General features: G+C 42.6%; 1 protein-coding gene and 1 long non-coding RNA gene across 2 annotated transcripts; one reads left to right on the top strand and one right to left on the bottom strand.

Annotated features, from left to right (window-relative positions):
- Positions 1–6,019: 6,019 nt before the first annotated feature.
- Positions 6,020–19,005, top strand: CCDC174 (coiled-coil domain containing 174). The gene is made up of 11 exons (XM_036391238.1): positions 6,020–6,092; positions 7,480–7,584; positions 8,483–8,583; positions 9,443–9,501; positions 10,408–10,588; positions 12,128–12,223; positions 13,068–13,204; positions 13,590–13,684; positions 13,938–14,085; positions 14,883–15,017; positions 16,069–19,005. Exons 1-11 carry the CDS (start codon positions 6,051–6,053, stop codon positions 17,190–17,192), a joined length of 2,223 nt encoding a protein of 740 aa, XP_036247131.1. The 5' UTR covers positions 6,020–6,050; the 3' UTR covers positions 17,193–19,005.
- A 2,147-nt stretch (positions 19,006–21,152) lies between these two features.
- On the bottom strand, positions 21,153–24,819 carry LOC118691878 (uncharacterized). Its single transcript, XR_004981084.2, has 4 exons — positions 24,754–24,819; positions 24,622–24,677; positions 22,773–22,860; positions 21,153–21,327 (listed from the first exon to the last, which is right to left on the bottom strand). It is a non-coding gene; the product is annotated as an uncharacterized LOC118691878 (long non-coding RNA).
- Between the last annotated feature and the right edge of the window lie 5 nt (positions 24,820–24,824).

Here is a 24,824-nt window from a genome sequence, read left to right on the forward strand (position 1 = left end):
AAGAGTCACATCTTTGCATTTCTTGCATTTCTAGCCTGAGAAGACAAATGAAAGACCTCAGGCTAGAGATTTCTGTTGGTCTAAGGGAAAAAACCATGCTGCTTTGTACTGAACAGAAATCCCACCCAGTTCAGATTGTAATGGCACCATTCAATATACTTTAAAAAACCAACTGCAATTCAACATTATTGTGCAAAGACTAGTAATATAAATTATTCCCCTCCTCCAAAGTAACCTAGTAATGTGCTATAGGACCCAGATTTCTGCCAACATGTCAGAAAACCTGAATCTGCTACCATGAGCCTGCTGGTTTAAAATAATTCAGCTCAAACAGCAGGATATAAACAGAAGCATTTTACAAGAAGTGATATAAATATGACTTACATCATCATTGTGACACTAAATGAACATAAATAACAGGGTTTAAACTCACAGCTAGAAAGTAGCCTCTTTGGAAAGTTACAGCTACAACGAGCATGTGTCTCTTTACCTGACACAATCAATAGCTCAGTGTTTGCTTTAAAAGAAAAAGACCATAAAGTAGGTACATGAGGTTTAGAGCTCCCAAATGTTATGCTCTGGTAGATGCTTTTGATAGACAACTTTATCACCATAAAAGCTCTGTTAGGCCAGGTTCAGATTAAAGACAGAGCTGTAAGCAAAGCAGGTACGCATTCACTAGCAGCATCTAGACCAGCACTTTGGAAGGGGAACAGATTTCAAGATGGAAATGTGCTTTCTTATGGGAAAGCTACACTGTGGATTCATTTCTTTTAAATAAAAATCATAAGTTTTGGGATGAATCCTGCAGTTTTAACAATATCTATGAGCAGAAAAAGAAGCATTGAACTCAACCCCTTCCCAAGGACATCCCCTCGATTATAATCTCCCCTTTGCTGTCATGTTCCCCTCTTGCCTTACCTCTACCCTGCATTCTTTGCAGACAAAAAACAAGGCACTTCCTCCAGCCTGGCATCCCCGACCTAGAGACAAAGAAATACAAGTCTGTAGTGTCTCAAAGGAGTTTGCAGATGTGCAGCTGGAATACAAAACCCAGCTTCTTTATAGGGCTACACCTTGACAAAGAGGCAGTCCATCCGTGCTTGCAAGGACAGGAAAACTGCTGCCTGCAAAGCCTGACTGTGAAGCATCCAGGCTGCTCTTTGCTGCAGGCATGGAGCAACCTCGCATGTCCACAGCAGAAGAAGCAGATGGTGAAAGAAGGGTGGACAGATGAATGGGTAAATCACAAGGAGTTGAGCAATTCCTTAAAGGGCATGTTCGTCTTTTATGCCAATCAGACAGAAACCACAGAAAACACATGTAGTCCAACAAATTAGAATTCTTGTTAAGGGGATCAAAATAGCAACACACCAATGAAATTGATAAGCCAATTTCCTTTGGATGTTTCCTTTTTACATCTTCAGTGTAGAAAATATATCTATTGGTATCTCTACAGGAAAACAGCAAAAACCTATTAGTCTTTTGAATTTATGCTCAATTTTTTTTCTTATATTCATCAGACTTAAGAACATGCACACATTCCCCAAAGGAGGAAGGGTCACTATGATTATTTGCAGCAGAGCTCACTAAAATGTATACTAAAAAATCATGGCTATCAATAACAATTTTCTAAGCTAATTCTGGTTGCAGTAACTATGTCACTCCTTCAGATTTTGTTGCAAGATGACATTAAGCCTATTTCTGATTGAAACTCTTGGATGCTCCTAGGAAATCCCTACTTTCAAGCTGTATTTGAGAGGAATTACAATTTCTATACAACTAGCACATAATAGCATTCCCTCTCTCACAACATATATGAAGACAGAAGAGAGGACAACACTGTAGACACAAGACATGATTTAAAGTGCCTCATAAAACTGAACATAAAGTACAGGTTCCCATAGAACAGGACAGGGCTCCTTTAGAACGCCATTCATTTAGCATTAAGTCATCATCAGATTTTTTTTCCTTTTTCCTTTTTTTTGAACTAATTTTTAGTTTGCAAGCAAAACTAAGCACAAAAGCAATCTGGCATTGCAGCTTGTGACCCAACAGGCAAAAAAACCAGAGCCACACACATGCCAGTTAAACACTTACTGTGTACCTATTCCAGTTTTGACTTCCTGCCTAGGATCATGCAAAAGAGCTCAAACATTTATCAAACCCCTGGGATTTTTTTCTCCTAGTTTGCACACCTGCCAATTACCTACCCAAATGATTCTAACTTTTAGCCTTCCTGAAAAAAAAAATCCAGTGTCCATCTAGACTTTCTACCAAAGGGCTTTTTGTTTCTTTTTCTGTTTGTTTGTTTTGCTGCAGCAATTGCCCATTTCTGAAAATACAATACAAAAATATAAAAGTCTAGACTATGCTTCAGGTCCCCTTAGGAAAATATAGAGAAGTAAGTAAAACAGATAAGCTGGGACTTGATTTTGGGAAGAGATGTAATCTTTTCTAGGAAGGAAAGAAACACTTTTGGACCTCTGATGCTGCAAGGATTAGTTTGCAAACAATTTTGCTTGATCCACTGTCACTTTTGGCCTCACACACACTAAGACACACAAATTCCACAAATACTCCTGCTAACCAAGAGCCTGCAAACTATGGAAAACAAAGAAAAACTTCCACTATTTTAAAAAATAGTTTTGTTGACATAACACAAATTCTTTCATACAATAACTTCTGATATTAAGAGACTGAAAAAAAATATAAAAGAAAGCCAGAAGGAATTTCTGCATCCCTCAGAACAACATGGATGAGTTGTCTTATGTTGAGTGGCTCTGGAAGTGTATGAGGACTGAATGCCCTAGCACTAGGGCTTATCTCACAAAATGTCCAGCTGTTATTTACTCACAGTTTTATTTCATCTTAAAGCCAAGATGTAGAAAAATAAGATAGAATATCAAGGCCTTAGGGTAGGATGAAACCTTAATGTCTGAGATAAGAGAATCTGTCTCAGAAAAACAAAACCTCCAAACATCAATATCATTTGGTCTGGGGCTCCTGCAAGTTTTGGTGGGGGGTGTAGGAGAAATCCACACCAAAGCTTTGAAACTGATTCATTTCAAGTTTGTGCAGCACCTCTCATCAATTTCATGAGACAGTGAAACATCACTGTTTTATAAAAAATCCCCTTAGAACAATCCACTGTGATCCTCAATCTTCCTCAAAAATAATAAACAAGCTTTTTGTGTTGATGCAGCTTTGTGGAAAGAAACACAATTAGACCTCATTCTAAAATGAGCAGCATACTAATTGGAGGTGATGAATCAATTATTCCCCAGGAATTTGAGGCTATCAGCAGTCTGAGATCAGACATAGTAGTCTATACAGTTTTCACAAAATCCTGGTAAAAATAAACACAGAAAAGCTACATTGAGCTTCTACTGTACACTGAAACAGATTCCTCCCCTTCCCCACCTCATTTCTTTATGTTAAGCTGGTTTTACTTCGCAATTTGAAGTGTTCTTATTCCTCCCTCACTGGAATTTTATTAATTCTTGTGAGCTGGATTAAAAGCATGCACAGAATAGCCCTTCACAGGTTAGAGTCAACACGGAGCCTTTCTGGGGGAGCCATAAGTGTGAAAGCTTGTCAGCTCTTGGGCTGTAAATCCCAGACCACTGAAGCGACACACGGTGCTCCCAAAGCCATCTGTGGTGTGTGCTCTCAGTGCTGAATCCCTCAGCAGCAGAGCAATCCCACAGCTGGGCAGGAGCAGTGTCCCCTCTGTCCTGGAGCCTGGCAGCAGAGCAATCCCACGGCTCCAGCAGGGCTCCAGCAGGGCTCCCCTCTGTCCTGCTCTGTGGCTTTCCCTGCCTGCTGATTCTCCATGATGTTCTGTACAGCATCACTGAGACTGCCTCATTCCCAATCCAGGAATGCCTAGCCAGATCTCTGCTACCCACAGAACAATCCACTGCTTCTTGCAGGAACACAAGTGCCAGCTCTGCAATCCTCACAGCAGCACGAGCCAGCTTGGAATTTCTAGAATTAATTCCTTTTCCCACATCTTGTCGTGCAACTCAATAGCACAGATTTTCCTTACCGACTTGGTGATGAATCTCACCCTCAACCAGAAAGGAACATTTTATAAACCAACCTAGGCCTGGGTTTGGGCTGTTTTTCCTTCTCAGTGTTGTCACTAGATGAGGTTTGAACAGGCAACAATAAATGATTCGTTGAAGTGTGATTTAATTAGAACAGCACAGATGTTTTCATTCATTTGTCCTATTTTCCAGTAAAGCGTGTTTCTCCTCTTCCATTGCAGATTAAAATACTTCATGGCTCTAATATGACCTGCACCTCCCTGTACCTGATGTTTCTCACCAATTCCCCTTTTAAACAGCCAAAAACAAGACAGCTTTGCTGTCAGAAATTGCTTCATGAGGGCCAGAAATTGTTCTTTCTCAACTGCACACTTCACACTCCCTGGAATACAGGTGCAGCTTTCTTAGCAACTGATTATCCCCATCAGCTTTGCAATTCTGTGCCCATAAAGTATTAAAGACAGACCTGACCCAGCTTGCCAAACACAAAAGCAATACATTTCCAAACTCAGAAGAATTGTATCTGGTGCTTCTATCAGCTGTCACACTGCCAAGCAACAACATCAGAGCACCTTGTATTTTTCCACTTTATTAAAGACAAGTGAGAGGCAGCTTCTTCTTGCAACCACAGATAACTATGATCTTCATTATTTCAATGAAAACCTATCAGAGAGTCCTTTTTCTTCATGGGGATGAAAAATGATATAAAGAGTTAGCCAGTACAATTAAAACTCTGAATCTCACTCCCCAAGAGCTCCTGTGCTCCTCTCTGAGGTTACAGAGCTGGATCCACCACATGTTTGTGGGCTGTTATGTTCAGGTCTGATCTCTGTGCACTCACTCACCAACTACGGCAGGAAAGACAGTTTCAGTTTGGATTGGTTGGTTTGGTTTGATTTTTTTTCCTGGTTGTGTTTGGGGGTTTTTTTGTGTGGTTTGTTTTTTGGAGTTTTTGGGGTTTTTTTCTCTTGATGATACAAAACCCCTCAAGGTTTGAGGCTCTCAAGGTTTTGACAGGGGGTTGAGTCAAACTTTGCTCTTTTTTTTAGGTGTTAATCAGTAGCTACGGCTGGGTGGTTATGATTAGGCAATTGCATTGTGAGCATATGTTTGGCTAATCTGCTGTTTTAAGAAAAAGAGAAGACAATCCCCAAATGAATGGGCTGCCTGGATGAGAGGCACCAGGAGTGAAGTCAGAACTGAGCAGTACCTGGGGAAAGGTGATTCTGGCAGTAGGAGATCATGACAACTCATTGACCACCTACTCAAAATGTGCCCCAGACTCAAATGGAGGGAAGAACTGTGCCTGCAGACTAATTAGCAGGGGAAGCAAGAGATGGAACTAGCAAATTGGGGTGTAATCTGAGTAATCTGTAACCAAGGAATGTTGATGCCTTTGTTATTAAATTGTATAAAGAGTGTGAAGTTTGGACGATTGGTGAATTAACCTTCCATAGGTCACCACCCAGCTCCCTACTCTGCACAAACGAGAGCAAAAAATAGGAATATCTGGCCTCAGCATGTGACTTGGCTCTGGCACCAGGCAATGAACTCATGTTGATGCCAAGTTTGAACCATCTTCTTCATCTAGCCAATCCCAGCTCTGGGCCAGCCTGCAATCCTGTCAACTTCTGGCCACAGCGGCCACCCCCAGCCAGGGCAGTCCCAGCTCCGTCATAATAGCAGCAGCTCCAGCCCCGCGGCCCACAAGGACATTTCCAGTGGGACACCGGAAGGATTTGGCCCGCAGCCGCCAGAAACGCACATTTTCTCTCTCAGTTTGAGCGCAGGGATTACGCAAAACCGGGGAAGCCCCGGACAGAAGCGCTCCGCCCCGGCCAACCCACAGCGGGCCGAGCCCCGGGACCGCCCCTGACCTTCCCAACATGGCGGCAGTGCCCGCCCTCAGCAGAACTGTCGCGATAGCGCCGCGCTCCGCCGCGCTTTACGGCAAGGCCGCCCGGCGGGGAGGGAGGCAGTGGTGGGGCCGGTCCCGCCATGGACCGCAGGAAGAAACCGCTGGACGTGGCCGCGTCCTCGGTGAGTGACTGAGCGGGGAGAGGTAAAACGAACCCCTCCGCCTGCCCAGGAGGCTTGTAGGGCTGTGAGGTGTGCTCAGCCGCGGGGCTGCCGCGGGCGGGGTGGGCCTGGCCGCGCAGGCCGTGAGGCTCCACCGGGGATCCGCTGGTGCCGCCGCTTGCGGAGAGGGCGGCGCAGCGGAGAAAGGGTCGATGCTCTGTGTGCTCCCTTAACCCCACTGCCATGGGCAGTCACTGCAGCACATGCTGGGTTAAAGGGCTGTGTAAGGCCGTGTGCCGCATGTTCGGTCTGTGACAGTGTCGGGGCTGGGAGTTTGTCCTCTCACCTTCCTGAGCAGGCACACGCCCTGCGCTCCAAACCCGAGTCTGCCCGGCCTGGGTTTGCTCCTGACGCAATTAAATTAAATTAGCCCATAACAGGGATGTCTGTGCTGTGGCAGATTAACTTCCCACCCTTAGGGATGGTGAGGTGCTGCCCCTCGCTGCTCTCCAGGACACTCACGAGAGCTGCCAAACACTGCAGATGAAGAGCTATGTAAATAGTTAATGTATGCTAATAGTTAACTGTGAAATATTTTACATTGAATTTTTGGATGATCACCTCTAAGCAGAAGGGAGAACGAGTGATTTTTAAGACACTGCACTTCCTTGTCCCAGCAACTTGAAAAGCAAATGCTTGGGACAAATATTAATACCAAAGTTTTGCACTTTTCTGGTTTAATGTACAGTTCTGAATTTTGTCATCTGTAGGACTAGCAGGAAAAGTAGCATAAGATCCTCTTCCAAACTAGATTTTTAATCCCAAGATAACACCCCTGCTGATGATGTTGCTTAATAAAAGCTGAGATGGACCTTGGTCACAGATGGCAATGCTACTCACATATTTATTTAAAAAGAAGGAGAAAAAAAATCCAAAACTATTAAACAGTGCATAAAGCAGTAGGGTAAATATGTGTTTTACTATAGCAAACTTTTATCAGTTATTTTCTGAGACAGGATTTTATTTATTATCTAATGGTTAAAAGTTCCCTCTTCATATTCAGTATTGTTTTTCATTGCTCCTTCTCTATTTGTTTGCCATTAGGAGGCAGGTAAAATCTAGGCAGAGCTATGCCTCTCTTATCCTCATTATGTAGCAAAGGATCAAGGATATCTTTTGGGGATTGTTTTAATCCCTAATCATAATTTGCATTCTGTGTTTTTTTATTTTGTTTGCTGTAAGAGGTGATCTTGGTGATCAGATCAGTGCTTCCAAGTTCCACATAAAAATGCGATCACATGCTCCTATAAGTGTAACTAACAGGTTGTTTTCCTGGAGTTGCAGTTATTTATTGCAGTAGCTGGTGCCTGTGACCTGTTATTTATGTGTTGTTTTGCTGCTGGTGTAGCTGGTAGATCTCAAAGCCGAACTCTTCCGAAAGCAAGAGGAGTTCAAGAAAGAAAAGCTGTTGAAAGATGCTGGTGTCTTTGCAAAGCCCAGAACCTCTAATAAGGTAAAAGTAATCTTCCATTGTTGTTTTTGTCATTCTATATCCTGGAAGTAAGGAAGTTATTATTCTAATCTAAATAATAGGAAATACTCAGAACTGTGCTTCTAGTCAAATGTAAAATTATGAGAACGTTATTTAAAGTTCATTTCTGGGTGAAATTCCTGTGCACAGCAGAAAGCTTAGTCTTGTGCCCATCTAAATCCCCACTTAATCTTCGTTCCCCAAGGATCCACACCCTTTAATTATAGGAGAGGATGTTTCTTTTTTTATTGGAGGATTTTGTATGATGCTGCAGGATGGAGGATGAGAGATTCTTCAACTCACTGAATTTCCTTGATAATTCCTCTGCTATCTGTTTGTGGTGCACAATAATGAACACAATGTACACAATTATCTCTCTTGTTTTGCTCTATACTGCACTTTGGGTTTTGTTCATTCTGTAGCTTTCTAGAAGCAGAATGTGTTGTTCCTGCCATATTTGAAGCACGTGCAGCTTTTACAGTGTTATGCTGCAAACAGGCCACCTGATTCTATTTTTTATCTAAAATGGAGGCAATAGAGAATAGAAACATTTTTTAGCTTTGTTAGTACGTATTTAATCAGCAAGATTGCATGATTGAGTTTTTTAACCTTAACATCCTTGCCAGAATAGATTTTGTCTGATTTCTGAGTACCTTTAGGATTTTTAAGGCCTTCTCAGCCTGCCCTTAACTATGATACCATCCTGCAGCCTGTACAGCACAGGAATGGTCTCAAATCAAACACGTGTAAGATGTTATTTACAAAGCCTTCCATGATTCCTGTGCATCATTTGCATTATAGAGTTGAAATTTTTTTTTTAATTGTTACCATTTCAATATTTTCATCTATTTATTTGTTGTTACAAAATTGTCCTCCACAGAAACCAAGTATCTGGACCAAGCAGAACACGGGAGTTGTAAATCGAGCTGCGAAAGATGTTGAGCAGAAGGCAGAAGAGCAGGATATATTGGATAAATCAAGGTAGCTCTTAGGCTCTGTAAGAAAGGAATGCTTTGCAGAATTTGTTCTTTGGTATTTAGAAAAAGCACAGAAAGAAGTCTTTTGGACCAGCAGTTCTCTTTAGACCAGCCAGTAATTCCAGTATCATCCATAATTTTTACCAGTAGCATACAGACTGCATCCCAGCAGTCTCATGCTCCCATGACCTCACATTATCACAGCTGTCTAAATGTGTCAGGTTACTGATTTTTTTTGAAGTCATCTTTAGAATTACCAGCCAGTGCAGTGACTTGTGTTTCTTGGGCTTGACAGAAAATGGCTCACATTTTCAAGAAATACCTCATTTTCTAAATGGGTTGGTTGTACAAAAAGATATATGTGGAAAATGCCATTTATAAATCATTTGCTGTGCTTCTGTAAGCAGTTCCTTGCTCTTTGAAATTCCAGAAATTAGCTAAGGTTTTCTCTTCAGTTTCTAAGATTAGGTGTAACTTTGTGTTATCTCTTTTTTTTCCTGTAAAACTGTCTTTCAGTATCTGCAAATAATGGTTTTGTTTCTAGTATTTATCTGACAGACCACAGTATTTAGATAAAGGTGGAATTCTTGTAACATCATGTGTCTGCCTACTTGACAAATTACATTTGAGATTAAATTTTTTACTTCACTAAATTTATTTTCAGTATAAATTCTGGAACTGGAAAATATTGTATCTTTAGAAACGCTAGTGAAGTTCAAAACAAAAGCCAGGCATAAGTCAGCTTCTTACACCTCAGGCAGTCCCAGGATTTTCCTGTTCCATTTATCTAAGGCTAAATAGGTCACTTTAAAATGTGCTTGGAATTGGTGGGATTGCAAGGTTCATTTTTTTTTCTTTTTCAGAAAGAAGCTTGAAGAGAAAGCAAAGCTGTATGAGAAAATGACAAAAGGAGACTTCCCAGGTCAATAATACTATTGCAAAATAAGCATTTATATATGTATAAGTTCTTGGAATTATTTTTCAAACTGATTGACATGGTTTATTCCACTTTGAAAAGGAAAAAATATACTTTACTGGAGAAAATAAAATTACTTTTGAAGGGCAGCCTGACCAGGTAAAGTGCTAGGGGCTTGTTTCACTCGTTCATTAAGTGAGTGAAGTATATTCTGGTTTTTCAATACAGTATCTTAGAAAAACAAAAAAATTGTTCTCCATTGTGCAATCTTTGGATTGCATTGCTGATGCTCTGTCCTGTATTCTAATTGTTGGGCCTTTATGAGGAGAAGAGGATCAGAAGAGTCTGGCTGGTCCATATCTGAATGCCAGTCATGCAGCTAATAGGGATAGGGAATGCTAATCTGTTCCTTTCTTCTCTCACACATTCAGTCCCTTTCAAAAAGTAATTATTAAAATAGAATACAAATCTCCTCACAATTAATCTGTTTTCTTTACCAGTGTCCATCTTCATTACATGATCCCACCACTTTCCTCTACTTTCCTAAAAAGTACCCTCATGAATACTTGGCTCCTGCCAACATACCAAATGTTAAGCATCAAAAAATATTTGAGCCTTGACAAATCCTTTGCTTATGAAACAGTTAACAAGCAGAGAATGTTTTACTGCAGAGAATGCAGCCTTTTCTGTACTGCACACAATGCCCTGAAACTTCAATTCAGAAATAGACATTATCACTGTGGAGCCACTTAATAGCTCTGGGTTTGTTTGGCACTGAATGAGATTTAAGTACTCCCCAATACTGTGGTCAAGGGCATTGCTGGCAGCAGCTGAAAAGCTATTTGGTATTGATTTTGTGCTCAGTTCTGTTCTTTTCATGGCTGTTCGCTAAGAATCGATTTTCTGCCCTAGATGAAGAAACTGAAGATTTGTACCTGGTGGATTTCACTCAGAAGATCATAGATAAGCAGCATGAAGTACAGGAGCTGCAGCAGAGCGAAGCTGCTGGGAAGACTTCAGGAAGAGACACAGATGAGGAGGAACCTGAGCCTGAAGCAGACATTCCACCACCAGAGGACCCAGATGAGGAATGGTTGGTGCTACTGATTAGGCTCATCTGTCCTGGCCACTCTTAATCTTGAGAATTTCTTGAGAAAATACTTTTCTTTTTTAAAATGTGTGAAGTGCACCTTTGTTTTTCATTTTTGTTTCCTACTACACATTGACAAGGAGGTGTTAACATTCTGTCATTTCTCCTATAAAGACAGTCCTCCATGACACTTTCATTTCCACATAGGTAACACTGCAATAGAATCTACATCTAGGATCTTGAGAAATTGCAATGAAGGCAATGTGCTATAAGGGGGACAACATAATCTGCTCTGTTATTTTCTTGCATGGTTTATGCGAGTAGTTATCACAGTATTTGGTACCATTTTATGCTTTGATGTGCTGAATTGAAATGTATTTTAGCAAAACTTGAGGATTTTATGGTATTCATCTTCCTTTCTTTAATTGTGAGTGACTTGAAAATGAGCAGGTCATTTAACTGTACAGCTTTCTCTTAAAGGAGAGAAACTCTGGTGTGCATAAGAACAGTTTTCAGCATTTCTTCCACTTTGCTGCAGCACAGTGAAGCAAATAGTGCTGACAAATAGTCTCTGACAGCTTTCTGTGTCATTCCAAGTTACCACTATTTTTTCATCTGAGACATTAGTAATAATTATGAAACCAGTCCTGACTAAACATTTTTGTTGCCCATTTGTTTAAAATGCTTGTGGAACAAGAGATTTTACTTCTGGTAATCAGTTTAAACCTGCAGTAACCAATACAAAACAGCACTCCCATTCTTCAAATACTAGTGTAGATATCCTTAGAAACTATGTAAAGGACTTACTAAAAGCACAGATCTTTAAAAGTTTGGGAGTTGTGAGCTAGATTGCCAGTCATACTTTTTCAGATGTAATATTCTTTAGAATGGGATAATTGAGGCAACTTGATGCTAAAGAGCTTTCCACATTACAGGACAGTAAGTGTAGCTCTTAACAGCTTTTTCAACAACTGTAAATCAGATGTTCAGTACTATAAAGAGTTGAATAAGAAGCACAATAGCTTCAGAGGAACATTTTGCTTGTGTTTTAGTCAGCCTTTGTTATGCCAGTTGAATGCACACTATCAGTCTGTTCTGAATGGCCTTTAGACCAATAATTGAAATGTATTGTAGCAATTTCATATCCACAAGAAGTCAATGCTGCATCATTATCTTCACCATGGGAAGCAAAGAGTAGGCTGAGTTCTATTTTGTTCTGAAAACTACGTGACATGGTTACTTTTGAACATTTTGTACACCATTTCATTGCCCAAGTGAACAGGGGTCTCAAAGGGAGATTGAATAAATGTCTGGTAGAACTGTCCTATGCCCCATTCAGAACTGTCCTCTTAATCTGGGAGTGTGTTAAGTGAAAAGCAGGAGCAACTGTCACACACGCACTGGGAGGTGACAGCAGATGCTCTTTGGAAATCTCCTTTGGAATACTCCTTGGAAAGGGTTACTGCTTCTGTCTTCTGGGTAAGATTTCTGTTAATCTGCAAATACAAGTTTTGCATCGCTTTTCTTTTTCTTTCATTACAGGGTTGATTATGTTGATTTCTTGGGCCGATCTAGACGCTGTATGAAGAAGGATTTACCAAGTCTACTTAAAATGGATCAGGAGCTTCAAGGGAAAAGGTGTGGTTTCTCTAAAGGAGCTGCATGTTCCTCTCAGTATCTAACATATTTTTTTAATGAGAAGGAAGAGAGGCTGTGCTTTGTCACCCCATTCTCCATCCAGAATTAATGTTACTGCTTTTTCTAGATTTGCATAATTTGTAGAGAAAGGTTTTAAGCAAACTCAGATATTTGTTGCATCTTTTAAAAACTGGGGTCTTTGTATTTCATTATACCTTCCATAAAATGCCAGGAAAGTGATTCCAGTTCTGTTTAACATGGAAATTGATGATAGTCTTTTAGCAATTCCAAATTCTTCATGATGTTCAAAGTGAATTTGTTAGACTTCCATTTGTTTGGTTCTGTCCTTCTGTTAAACAGCTGTTTAACATCTCTTTTGTTAAAATTACTTCCTTGTTAATATTTGGGTATCGATATTTGAATATTAATATTTTGAGTCGATCTTTTGGGTAAAGCATTGTTTTGTTACTTCAAATACCTTTTATTTTCTTACATTAAATCTGAAATGGTCCTGTATGTGATTGCTAGAATTCCCACAGATGCCAATAACTGATTATTTCTTCTCCCATTTTGTGATTTGATAATTATTTCGTAAATCTTCTGAGAAAGAATATTATTTTGTCTTTTAATAACATGTTCTACCAGTACCTTGTTTTAGAGGCAGCTTTGTATTTCTATCTTGACCATGTACCATAGTCATCAGCATTGTATCACTAAGTAGTGTCCACAGTGATCTGTGTTTTGTGGAAACTGCAATAGTGGATCAGACTAAATCATACTTGCACTGTTTGGTACTGACCAACTGGTAAATTCTGCTCTGTAATGCTTAATTTGTTTTAATTAGGCAAGAACCTGATGGGAATACTCTGTTATCTGAAGACATGAGAAGAGAACTTCAGAGGCAGCAGTGGGAAAAGGAAGAGGAAGAAGCCCTCAGAAAACCCATGGGACCCATACATTATGAGGACATTCGAGAAAATGGTACAGTGCCATAGTTTATATCACTTACCTTTGTACCACCAATCAATTGTAGAGGGAGCAAGGGAAAGTTCCTTCCCGTGCCTGTCTGGCAAAGTGTAGGTGTGTGTCAAGCCACATGTGTAATAACTGTTGAAAGTTACCAGTACATAAGTCTAGATTTACTTTTTCTTCAAATTGTATTTTTCTCAAATGTTTCTCTACCTCCTCTTGTGTTCTCCTTCAAGAAGCTTCACTTTATGTATTATCTAAAGCAAGCCTTTTTTAGCCATCTAAAACCAATCCAGTGTTGGGAATAATTCCACACCTGAAAGCAGGCTGCCTGGAGGCTGTAGTTACTGCCAACTATAAACTGAATTTAACTGAAACCTATTGTTTTTCTCCTCAGAGGCCAGGCAGCTTGGTGTTGGTTACTTTGCCTTTTCTCGGGACCAAGAACTCAGGCATAAACAACGGGCAACCCTGGATATGCTGAGGGAGCAGGTATGAGAGTGAAGAGCAGACTGGGCTGCCAGGGTAGAGTGGTTTCAGAGGTTACTGTCTTTGATTTGTTGTGTAAGTGCTACTTTAGGTCATGCCTGCAACTGACCCAAAGAAGCCAGAGAAATTTGGCTTCTTTTTTCCTGTTGAAACACAGTACTTGATTAGGATTGCTTTTCATTGTTTTGTGAAGGAAGATATGTACTTGTTTATAATAACAAAGGAAGAATAATTCATGTTTTCTTTTGCTGTTAAGACACTTGATCAGAGAAATAAACGTGAACAGCTGAAGGAGAAGAGGAAAGCAGCTCTAGATGCAAGGCTGTCCAAACTTCGAGCACGGAAGATTAAAAAGTTAAGGGAAGCTGGATTAGAGGAAGAGGCAGAAAAACTGGAGAATGGAGGTATGATCTGTTGCCTTTTTAACTTAAATTCTTGCTATTTCACCTTGTTCTTGATCTGTGGACAGACAGATTCTAACTTATATTTGTTTAGACATTCAATATATTGGTATTGTTTATTCTATATGTACAGTTAACATAACTGTTAAGATGAGAGCTGATGTAATTGTGTGTAGATATAAAATCATGCCAGAAATAGCTTAATAATGCAGGTAGAAATACAGTATGTAGATTGTAGCCTTTTTCTGATTCACACCTGACAGCAGGAATTACATGGGTTAATTATGCACGTTGAGGCTAGAGCTGCTGACATTGTACTTGCTTTTTCTTCTATGAAGATGAGGTAGAATAAGTAGTAACAAGGCATTTTGATATCATTCAATATACACTGTGACAGTTTGAGTGCAGTGTGTGAATTGGAGATACAGCTGACTCTAGGATTTAGGATAATGAATTTGAATTCTAATCCTGTGTCTGTGCTGTCTCTCTTAAAACACTGATAGTCAACTTGTACTGTCTGTCTCCCACTGGAAAATGTAGCTGGTATTTTACTGTGTCAGAATTCCATGCAAGTGATTAACTGTGAAGTGTTCTGGAAATGAAGAACAGCATCATGCCACTGCTCACTGTTATGGGTATTCAGAAGAATAAGAATGCAAATTGTTTTCTCCAGTAAATGAAATAGAGATACTGTTCTTATTGGGGATATATGGAAATAAATGTTCTTATTTTTACCTGTGAGAGTCATATAGATTTTATTCTGTAACTGACAATCTCTACTATCTCATCCTGTAACACAGAGGTGAAAGGTGCTGCTGAGGAACCAGAACCTCCAAGAGTTACTGCAGCAAGTAGGAAGGTAGAGGTCATTATCCAGGAGAGGAGAGATACAAAGCCTGGAGTGCCTTATGTCCGGGAGTGGGATAAAGGCAAAGGTAAGGAAATGTAGATTCAGGAACATTGTGGGGAAAGAGTTTGTACACTGTCACTTTCATTTCTGTTTTGTGACCAAAGTATGGTAAGACTGAGAAGCACTGAAACCCTTTCTGCCATGGTAGTGATGACTCTCCAGTGTCCAGGGCAGTGACTGACAAGGATGCCTTAGTGCCAGTAGCTGCTGTAATGTCTCCAAAAGTTTTCTTCTATATGAGTTACTGCATTTCTGGATGATCTTGACAGGTTGACACAATGACAAATTCTGTAGTTCATAAGATGTACAGTGTGATCTTTTCTTGATATATTCCTGTGGCTTCTGCTACCTGATAGGTTGTATCACACAAACAGGTACAGCACGATACTAAAGCTTGATGCAAGCAGAGACCACTTCAGTGCCTGTGTCCCATTTTGAAGCATCATCCTTGTCACAAAGTGATGGCTGTCTTGTAGGTCCTTCCCAAACCTATTAACTCAGTTTGCACTATTAATCTAAGCTCATGCACATTCTTCTAATCTGATGCATGGCTTCTAAGTAAAAGCAAACAAGGAATAGACAAAGCACATAAATGCTCACCTTCTTTAGTACCATAACAGCAGTATGCCTCTTCTATGCAATACTGGTATTTCCAGATTCTTCTTACTTTTCAATATTTATGTTCCATTAATGAACATCACTGTGAAGGGAAACTTCATGATTCCATTAAACCCTCAAACTTTCAGATCCTATCTCATAAACCTTTATCCTCTCTGACATTATTTTTTTTTCCTTCCTCTGATGAAGCCTGGTGTCTCACCAACACCCAGGCAGCACTGCAGCAAATACTACACTCAGAAAGCAGAGGACAGCTTACTCTAAAATGCAAAGTGAACTAACTGTGGTTCACTGAAGGAATCTCCACTAGATTCTTGTATTTCCATATAGTATGAAGTGAGAAAGGAACTTCAGGTGGCTTTACACAGTTGCATCTTCTTTGTTTGCCAATTTGTTTTCCCTGCTGTCTGATTGACCTTCAGACCTTGCTAAATCTGCCATTTTCCTGTTTCTAACAGAACTGATGTTTGGACAATGGGAAAAGAAACAGGAAGAACTTAGAGATGAGCGAGACCCAGAATTTGCACCACCTTCTGATTACTTTTTGGGACAAAAGAAAGATGATTATCTCCGAAGTCGGAATTTGAACAGCTCAGAAACCTCCTCTGAAAAACTGGAAACGGAGAGAGCACAAAACCAACAGAGGCCATCGGTGCCAGGGGGCAGTGGCAGCAGCACTGGAGATGTGCCACTGTCACCACAGCCTTCCAACAGCAGCGTTCCAGTTAAGCCAGGGTCAGCAGAGCCCAGTGGCCGTGACACTCAGGGCGTGTCCTCAGCAGAGGATGACAGCAGCGATGACGAGGACATGCCACCACCAGCACAGGCGTATGGCTACGGTGCCCGAGGTGTGCCACCCCCACTGCGGGGTTACGGCTACAGCGCCCGGGCCGTGCCACCACCCATGCCAGCCTATGGCTACGGCACTGCCCAGGTGCCCTTCCCAGTGCAGGCTTATGGCTATGGAGCACCAGCAATGGTGCCACCAATGCATGGGTACGGCTATGGCACTCCTGAGATGCCCTATGCAATGCAGGCCTATGGCTACGGCACCCAGGGTGTCCCACCAGGAATGCAGACCTGTGGATGCAGCGCCCAGGATGTGCCACCAGGAATGCAGACCTGTGGATGCAGCACCCAGGATGTGCCACCAGGAATGCAGACCTGTGGATGCAGCGCCCAGGATGTGCCACCAGGAATGCAGACCTGTGGATGCAGCGCCCAGGATGTGCCACCAGGAATGCAGACCTGTGGATGCAGCGCCCAGGATGTGCCACCAGGAACACAGGTCTGTGACCTCAGCAGCCAAGATGTGCCACCAGGAATACACACTTGTGAATGCAGCAGCCAAGATGTGCCACCAGGAACACACACCTGTGACTGCAGCACCCAAGAGATGCCACCAGGAACAGACACCTGTGACAGCAGCACCCAGGATGTGCCACCAGGAACAGAGGACAGTGGCTGCAGCACTCAGGATATGGCACCTCCAGCACAGACTGACAGCAGTGACACTCCAAATCAGGAACCACTTTACCAAAGTTTAGATGATATGCTCTCTTATTATAGACAAGTGACTTGAGCTGAGCAAAAAGATAAGCAAGAACCATGATCTAAAGAACTGGAATATAATAGTGTGCTTGGCAGAATATTATTTTCTCACATATGGGAAAAATAAGTTTCTGTTAGTTCATCAGAATAAATCTCCTGGACACCTAAGCTGGTTTACATCACAGCTATATTTTGCCCTGTTGTTTTTTTTTTTTATTCTTCCCTCTTTACTAAAATTCAACTCTTTGACACTTAGACCTGAACTTAAGGGTATATTAATTACTTGTTGTTCAAGAGAAACCAACTAAACTCCTTTAGTTGGTTGCTCCCAGCTGCCTTCTGGTTTGGACGTACTACAAGTTCAGTGACATCCATAGAAACAGTATGGAAATGGTAGGTCAGTGCTGCCAAACAGAATGATTTTGTTCCTCACTTAATCTCCTGTCTTTTAGGAAGTGCAGAATATTATCTAGTGAACAGTGGTGGTTCACATGGCCTCTGCATTCCTGAGGTCCATATATAGCTCATAATTCTGTGCAGCATTTTAGAGTGGAGACATTGCAGAAATCAATAAATAATGATGGGTAGGCTGAAAATAACAAACACTGAAGCAGAAGCCTTGACACTTGAAATTACTGTCTTACTGGTTTAGAAGATCCTCTCATAATTCTCCAAGTGTGTTTTTCTTGCATAAGGAGTTACATATATGGCTTTATTTAATACTTTTTTCCCAAAAACTGTGATACTGGAGTCATTAAATATAAAAGCAGACCAATCTACTGAACTAACTTTTATTTCAGAATCTTAGTAAATGAGAATACTTACTTGCCATGTAGAAGATTTTTATTTCTGAAGGTAATTTAGATCACTTGTATTTTAAAAGCCTCATACAAGGATAAGACCTAGAAAAGCACGTTAGAATGGGCAATTGCATAGATCATTAAATGGCAGAGATAAAATAGTGAATGTTTAAATGCAACAGTGAACTGGCCAAGGAGACAAAACTGATTTGCTCCCCTTGTGTGCTTCAGTCAGATCTCAGGCTGCTCTGCAAGCCTGGTGGAACATGAAGATGTTCAGCGTGACTGAAGGACGTGCAGAAGAATATATTCTGTCCCCAAATTCTAATTTAGCCTCAGCTCCTACATCACTGGCTTTTGCACTGGAATTTGCAGAGCAGGAACAGTACATTACAATTATTAATTAAAACAGTACATTAATTTAACCTCAGAATACTATTCTGAAGTAATATAATACTACTATCCCAATTGTGAAGAAAATGAGGATGGAAAATGTTTTAGAGAAGGTCACACCCAGTTTTCCAGGCTGGCTGATTTACACTAAGGAAGTTTCCTCTTCTAAGACCTCACAGAATCAGTATCTGGAAGCCATTCAGAGCAGGGTATAATTTCCTTGGAGCTCCACTAACTCTAAAGAGTGGGCAAAGTCTTTTCAAACACTAGAGCTTGACTTGAATTGATTATGGCAATTGTATCCTTCAATAGATTTCCCTACAAAGAATATTTGTTCTATTTTGCTGCTATTTTAATTGACATCCATTTCCAGCTGCCTTTTGGACTTTGGTTTTTCTGTGCCCTTCAGACTGTGATAATTTTATGTGTATCTATGGTTTAGGAGTTATATTGTCTTTGCATTAGTTTAACATTGAGCTGGAGCTGCAGTAAGAAATGAAATGCCATTTATTACATAGTGTTATGTAAAAAGATACAATGAAAGTGTTCCTTTGTTTAACTTCATTTCCACAGCCTAATATTAAGCAGGAGGGCTTTTGGCCAGGAGGGCGGTTCAGAGCCTACATTAAAGTTAAGCCTGTTGAGAACAGCTCTCACTGCAGTGATCTGTCACTTTGCCATTTGGTCTCCTTCCCTCTTCTCTTGCTTTTTTGCTGAAATGCTTTTTGCATATTGTCTCATGCTGTGGAGCACACATTTCTGTTCGCTCTCCTCCCCTCAGACCACCTCAAGTTAGCTTGGCTGGGATCAGCAACCTCATTCATTCATTCAGTAATTCCTGGGGCAAACAATTCCTTATTGATACACTGCCAAAGTTTTATTTCTCCCATATTTTGGACCGTGTTGTCTCCCTGTCCCTCTTCCTCATTTAAACCACCCCCAGGTTAGTTACACATCAGTGGGAATGGGGGTGAGGTGGGCAGTGTGGGCAGGGATCTGCCACCACCAGTGCGTGACTGATAAAAGTGAAGTAAAGCCAGCTTGTGCTCTCACTGAGTGTGCACAGCTGTGAGCACACTCTGGTTGTGTTTCATGGGTTGGAGCTCTGCCCCAAGAGGTACCAGTGGTGCCTTGTGTGGCCTTCAGTGTTCTGCACAGAGCCAGAAGCAGTCCCTGCTCTGTAGCTAAGGCAGCTTTGTCCTACCTTTTTTTGTGAAGTTTTGTGTTACCAAAGGTACTCTTACCCAAAATGGAAGAATGATGCAATCTTGAATTTCAGCCTTCACACGCTCTATCTGGCTGGCAGGACTCAATCTGATGTTCAGAAAAGTACTTTTAATTTCCTCAGTATCACCAAGGGCTGATTTATCCCCTTTCGGAGGACACCAGGGGCTCTGATCTTCCTATGAACCTCCGGCACGTGAGATGAGGCTCATACACGGGGTAGGAACTACGTGCCTGCAGCTGTGTGGGCTCAGGGGCTCGGCCAGAGGCGGCGGGGGAGCACAAGGCGAGGCCTCACGGCCGGAGCCTCCCGTGCCGGGCGGGAGCGCTCGGGGGCCGCGCTGAGGGAGCGCCCGCCGCGGGCAGCGCTGCACATGCGCACAGCGGCGGGCACGGCCCGCGCCCCGCCATTCCCGCGGCCCGCCGCGCGGGGGCGGCAGAGCCCAAGGAAGGGCGGGACCCTCGCGCGCGGCCCCGCCCGGTCCCGACCCCGACCCTGCTCCCGGTCGCTGTCCCGATCCCGGTCCCGGTCCCGGTCTCGCTCCGTGGCAGGGGCGCTGCCGGCGGCCCTCGGCACGGGCTGATGGCACTGTAAGGCCTGCGCTCCCGCTCCCAGGTATGCAGGGCAACCGCCCTTCCCGCCCTGCTGAAACGGAGCCTCGCGTTTCAGAGGGAAGGAGGAAACGCCTCTAGTCCTCTAAAAATATCTTTTTAACAAGGAAACCCTCTTAGCAGCACGCTGTGAACACCCAGCACCTGCGGTCTCTTCCTTAGGAGCCCAAACTGTGCAGGCCCAGATTTCCCATGTAACTCCCCCGTGCCACTAAAGCCCGAGTCTCGCTGTTCTCAGAAGCCATTCCCCCTCTGCAGCCATCAGCTGCCTTGCCTGACAGCAGGAACAGTTTCTGTATCACCATTTCTCTTCAGTAATAAGGCTTTTGAATTGATTCTTTCCCCTGTAAGTCCCACCTTGGGAACAGCATATTCCTTCCTTCAAGTCTCCATAACCAGTGTTCAGTCAGGGCCATTCATTTCGTGAATTCAGTTTCTGCTCCCCTCCCCTCTCCATCCCAAAGGCATTCCACGAGTGTGACAGAGCTGTGATGTCAAGATGTAGCTCAGGAAAATGATGCAGTGACGATTTGTAGGACAAAGGCAAGTGTATGTTCAGCAGGCAGGGGGATTACAGGGCACAGCAGTGCTCCAAAGTAGGAACATGGGAAGGAGTTGTTTTAGAGTGGCTGCCTCAAGGTGCTGGTGATGGAAGTACAACCCAACTTTTGTTTAAAGAAAACTTAGAGCTCTTAGGAGAGCACATACTGCTATAGCTGCATCTCAAACAACTGCAGCTAGACCTAAGCCTCCAGAATAAAACTCTGCAGATTTTAACACTCAGGCCCTGACTCCACAGTCAAAAGAGAGGAGAAGTTGAAATTTATTCTCACAAATGACTAACAAATGATCAGAGGCACTCAGGCTGCACAAGGACACACATGGTCTTCAGTAAAAGTTTCATTTCCGGTATAAAACAGTAAAGCCATTTTTAAACAAAACCTACAGGTAAAGAGAAAATATCACATCTTAACAAAAAGGATTTATTGTGACTAAACAAAATGTACAATGTTTCCCAAATGACAGAGTGTTTTCAAGACTCTCTGAAGTCTGCAGGTCCATTGAGTAACTTGATCACTTCTTACCCTGCAGTTTGATCAAGCTACTTTTTGCCAGACTTCTTTATTCCACCACTGGCTGCCAAAAGAAACAACACAGCTGGTTAGGTGACTGTGACAGAGCTTAGCTCCAAATGCAGGTCCTCAGAAAGCTGAATCCCCCCACTAGACAGCCTGCACAGCCCTGGTTCCCACTGGTGAATTGTTTCTGCACGTGTGACTCCTCCTGTGTGGTTTTGATCTCTCACACCTTACTGTGAACAGTGATTTATTTAACATTAGAAATAAGGTTTCTCCTGGAACCAAATATGCCCCCTGATTCTACAATGGAAGAAATATTCCAACAGTTACTTTGTTTCTCCATTGATTATTTCTTACGCAGCAGGAGCAGTCTGGTCAAATCAAAATCAAGACTAAGGGAATAAAAGCTTTTGTATCCCTACACCAAAGCCCCCAGCTGGGATCAAAGCTCTACAGAAGCAGGTACTGGAATTCCCTGCAGATTAATGAAGACGCTAAAGTCTAAGACACTAAAGAAAGAACACCAGGTATTGACACAGCAACAAGTGTGGCATTTGTGGTAATTGCTGTTTTTCTCCAGTTGTGTCAGGTATGACCAGTGGGAAGGAAAGAGAACAGCAAGGCTGCACCAAGGCAGACTGCAAGGGCCGAGAGTCAGCAACAGACTCTGCATTGCAACTTGATTCCAACAGCATTGCCCTGCTAAGGTTCTTGGAAATAGGCTGACCCTGCCACAGCAACACAACAGTCCTTACCTGCTTTGGTAAGCATCAGACAAGGGCCAGATGTCTGACACTGAGTCTAGACAAGGGCAGAGAAAGAACTCTGAAGAGATCTGTGAGCTCAAGCACCCTACACAGAATGAGTTTAGGATGTAAGGACAGAACAGAGGCAGGCAGGGTGCACCCTTGAACACCTCTGATGGGACCATGGCAAAAGCTGGAAGAGCAGAAGGCGAGTGCAGAGCCATGTGAGCACTCTGTGACTGTCACTGAGACAGGGATGGCCTCCATGGGCCACCAGGACACACCCTGTGAACTCACTCCATGCCTCAGATATTTTACAGTCACTCAGGCAGAGGGACTGAAGCCAGACTGGCTTCCAGTCACATTTTTATAATGAAGAAATTCATCCTCTCAGAGGACAAGCAATGGATTTTTTAAACTTGGAGGACTGTTGCAAAGCCTACAGGTAATACATCTGAAAAGACTGATTTACTACAAAAAGAGCAGAAATGTCCCTGCACATACCGGTGGAATAAGTCAGTGTGCCAGACACAGTGATTTGCCTGCTGAACCAGAACCTGCATAATTTGGGGATGAAAATGCATAGGAAAAAAAATAGCCTCTATTTGTTCCATATCATCTATACCTGCCATCAACTTATTTATCTATGTCAAAAAACCCAGAGGCACCTGCCTTTTTGTGTCTGTCAAACAAAAACATTAAATTTTTGAAGCCAGCAAGACCCCCATTTCTCCTGCCAGGATGGCACCTCACTTACCCAGGGGACCTTTTCCAGCTGCTTTTGCTTTCATCTCCTCAAGTTTCTTTTGCTCCTCCTTCTGTTTTTGTTTGAATGCCAGATCCGTCTGAAGGAAAGAACAGCAGCATTTTTTAACATCTCTTCCACAGACAAATTCAAAAACAACTGAGAAGCAAGGAAAAACAAATGTACTATTCCAGCAGCAACAAACACCTGACTGGACCGAGGCAGAATAATGCTAAATATGCAGAACATTGCAAAACTATCACAAAGACCACAAACTGAACTTTAACTCTGTATGTTTGGTCTTCCTGGAATTATTTCTCATTCTGAGATTATGATTCCTCTGACTGATAGATGTTTGCACTAACACCATTCATGAACATACCCTCAGTGACACACGAAGCCCAGCAAACAGGCACTAACAAAAACATTTAGGCTATAAAGAATGTAAATAAAGTAAGGCTAAAGTAAAAGCATATTTTTTTTAAATCCTCCCACATATATGTCATTTCTTCTGGGTTTAATAAATTTGTATTAATTCGAAGCAATCTAATGAGACTGCTGGCAAATTGTGCAGGCAAGGCAGCTATTGAGCCTCCTTGCTGGATGAGCCTCCAAATCCAGGAGAAGTCAGACATACTCTGTCCCTTAGACAGACATTCTTCACAGACACCAAGGCTGAAAAGGACCCAGACTTTTAACTTGGCACTCAGAACTTTGTGGAAACTGAACTGAGGACCTTGATAACTGAGATTCCACAGATTCTTCACCATGGCTCATCTTTACAACTGCAAAGCTTTCCTCTTCTTTCATTAAAGCCTCCCTTGCTGCAATGTAACTGTATTACTTCCCCTACCTACCCCTCACAGAACAGAATATTCTGTTTCTCTCTCCAGGTTTTCCTGTCTCTAGTTGGCTAATGTGTCTTTCCTAGTAAATCAATCCCTCACATTTATCCACTTCTGTGGGGTTTTTCTTGCAATGTGTTGCTCCCAAATGCTCGCAGTATTGCAGAGCTGAGACAAAAATAAATTTTACATCATTTGACACACAAATGTTTCTAACTTGCATCCTTGTAAGCACTTTATTAGTTCTACCGTTTCTTTAACAATAAAGCTTATTTAGAAAGCTATGGGTTTTTTCCTTTTTCAAAGAGGTACTGTATTTGCCTTTTTCCAAACAGTGGCACCTCATCCATCATGTACTATTCTCAGAAATAGGAGCTGACATCCATACTTTAATGTAAGGGTTCAGAGTATTTCTAACATGCAATTCACTAGTACATAATTTAATACATTCACTAGTACATAATTTAATACGTTCACTAGTACTTAATTCATCCAAGCTACACAATAATCCCAGGCTCCTGGGACAGCAGAGATTGACCGAGTTCAGCTCGCAGTCTGATGGTTTGCCAAGGGCATTCCAAGCTGCTCTGACAGCCAGCACTGCTGCATCCACCAGCATGGTGGAACACTGGCGGGATGTCGTCATGGCATCAGAGAAACACAGAATGGCTTGGGTTGGAAGGGACCTTAAAGATCATCTTGTTTCAAAGCCCTGCCATGGGCAGAGACACCTTCCACAAGCACAGGTTACTCCAAGTTTCGCCCAAGCCAAGACTTCCAGGGATGGGGCAGCCACAGCTTCTCTGGGCTGTGCCAGGGACTCATCACCCTCACAGGCAAGAATATCTTCCTAATATCTAATCTAAACCGCCTCTCTTTCACTTTGAGCCCATTCCCGCTCGTCCTGTCACTGCCTGCTCCTGTAAATGTCGACAGGAACCCCCGGGCAGCCAGGCCCGCCGGCTCCCTCACGGCCGGGGCTCTCCCACCGCCGCCGCGGCTCTCCCGCCCCCTACCTCATCCAGGTCCTTCGTCTGCTTCTTCGGCTGCTTCAGCGGCTTCTTCTTGCCGCCTGCAAAGACAGAGGGGACAGTGAGGGCCGGGCGGGGCCGGGCGGGCGGCACCGACGGCCCCGGGCCCGGCCTTACCCTCCCGGCCCGACATGGCTCCGCTCGCTCCGCCCGCTCCCGCCGCTCCCGCCGCTTCCGCCGCCGCTTCC

The sequence above is a fragment of the Molothrus ater genome, chromosome 11 (genome assembly GCF_012460135.2).
Source record: "Molothrus ater isolate BHLD 08-10-18 breed brown headed cowbird chromosome 11, BPBGC_Mater_1.1, whole genome shotgun sequence".
NCBI classification, from domain to species: Eukaryota; Metazoa; Chordata; class Aves; order Passeriformes; family Icteridae; genus Molothrus; species Molothrus ater.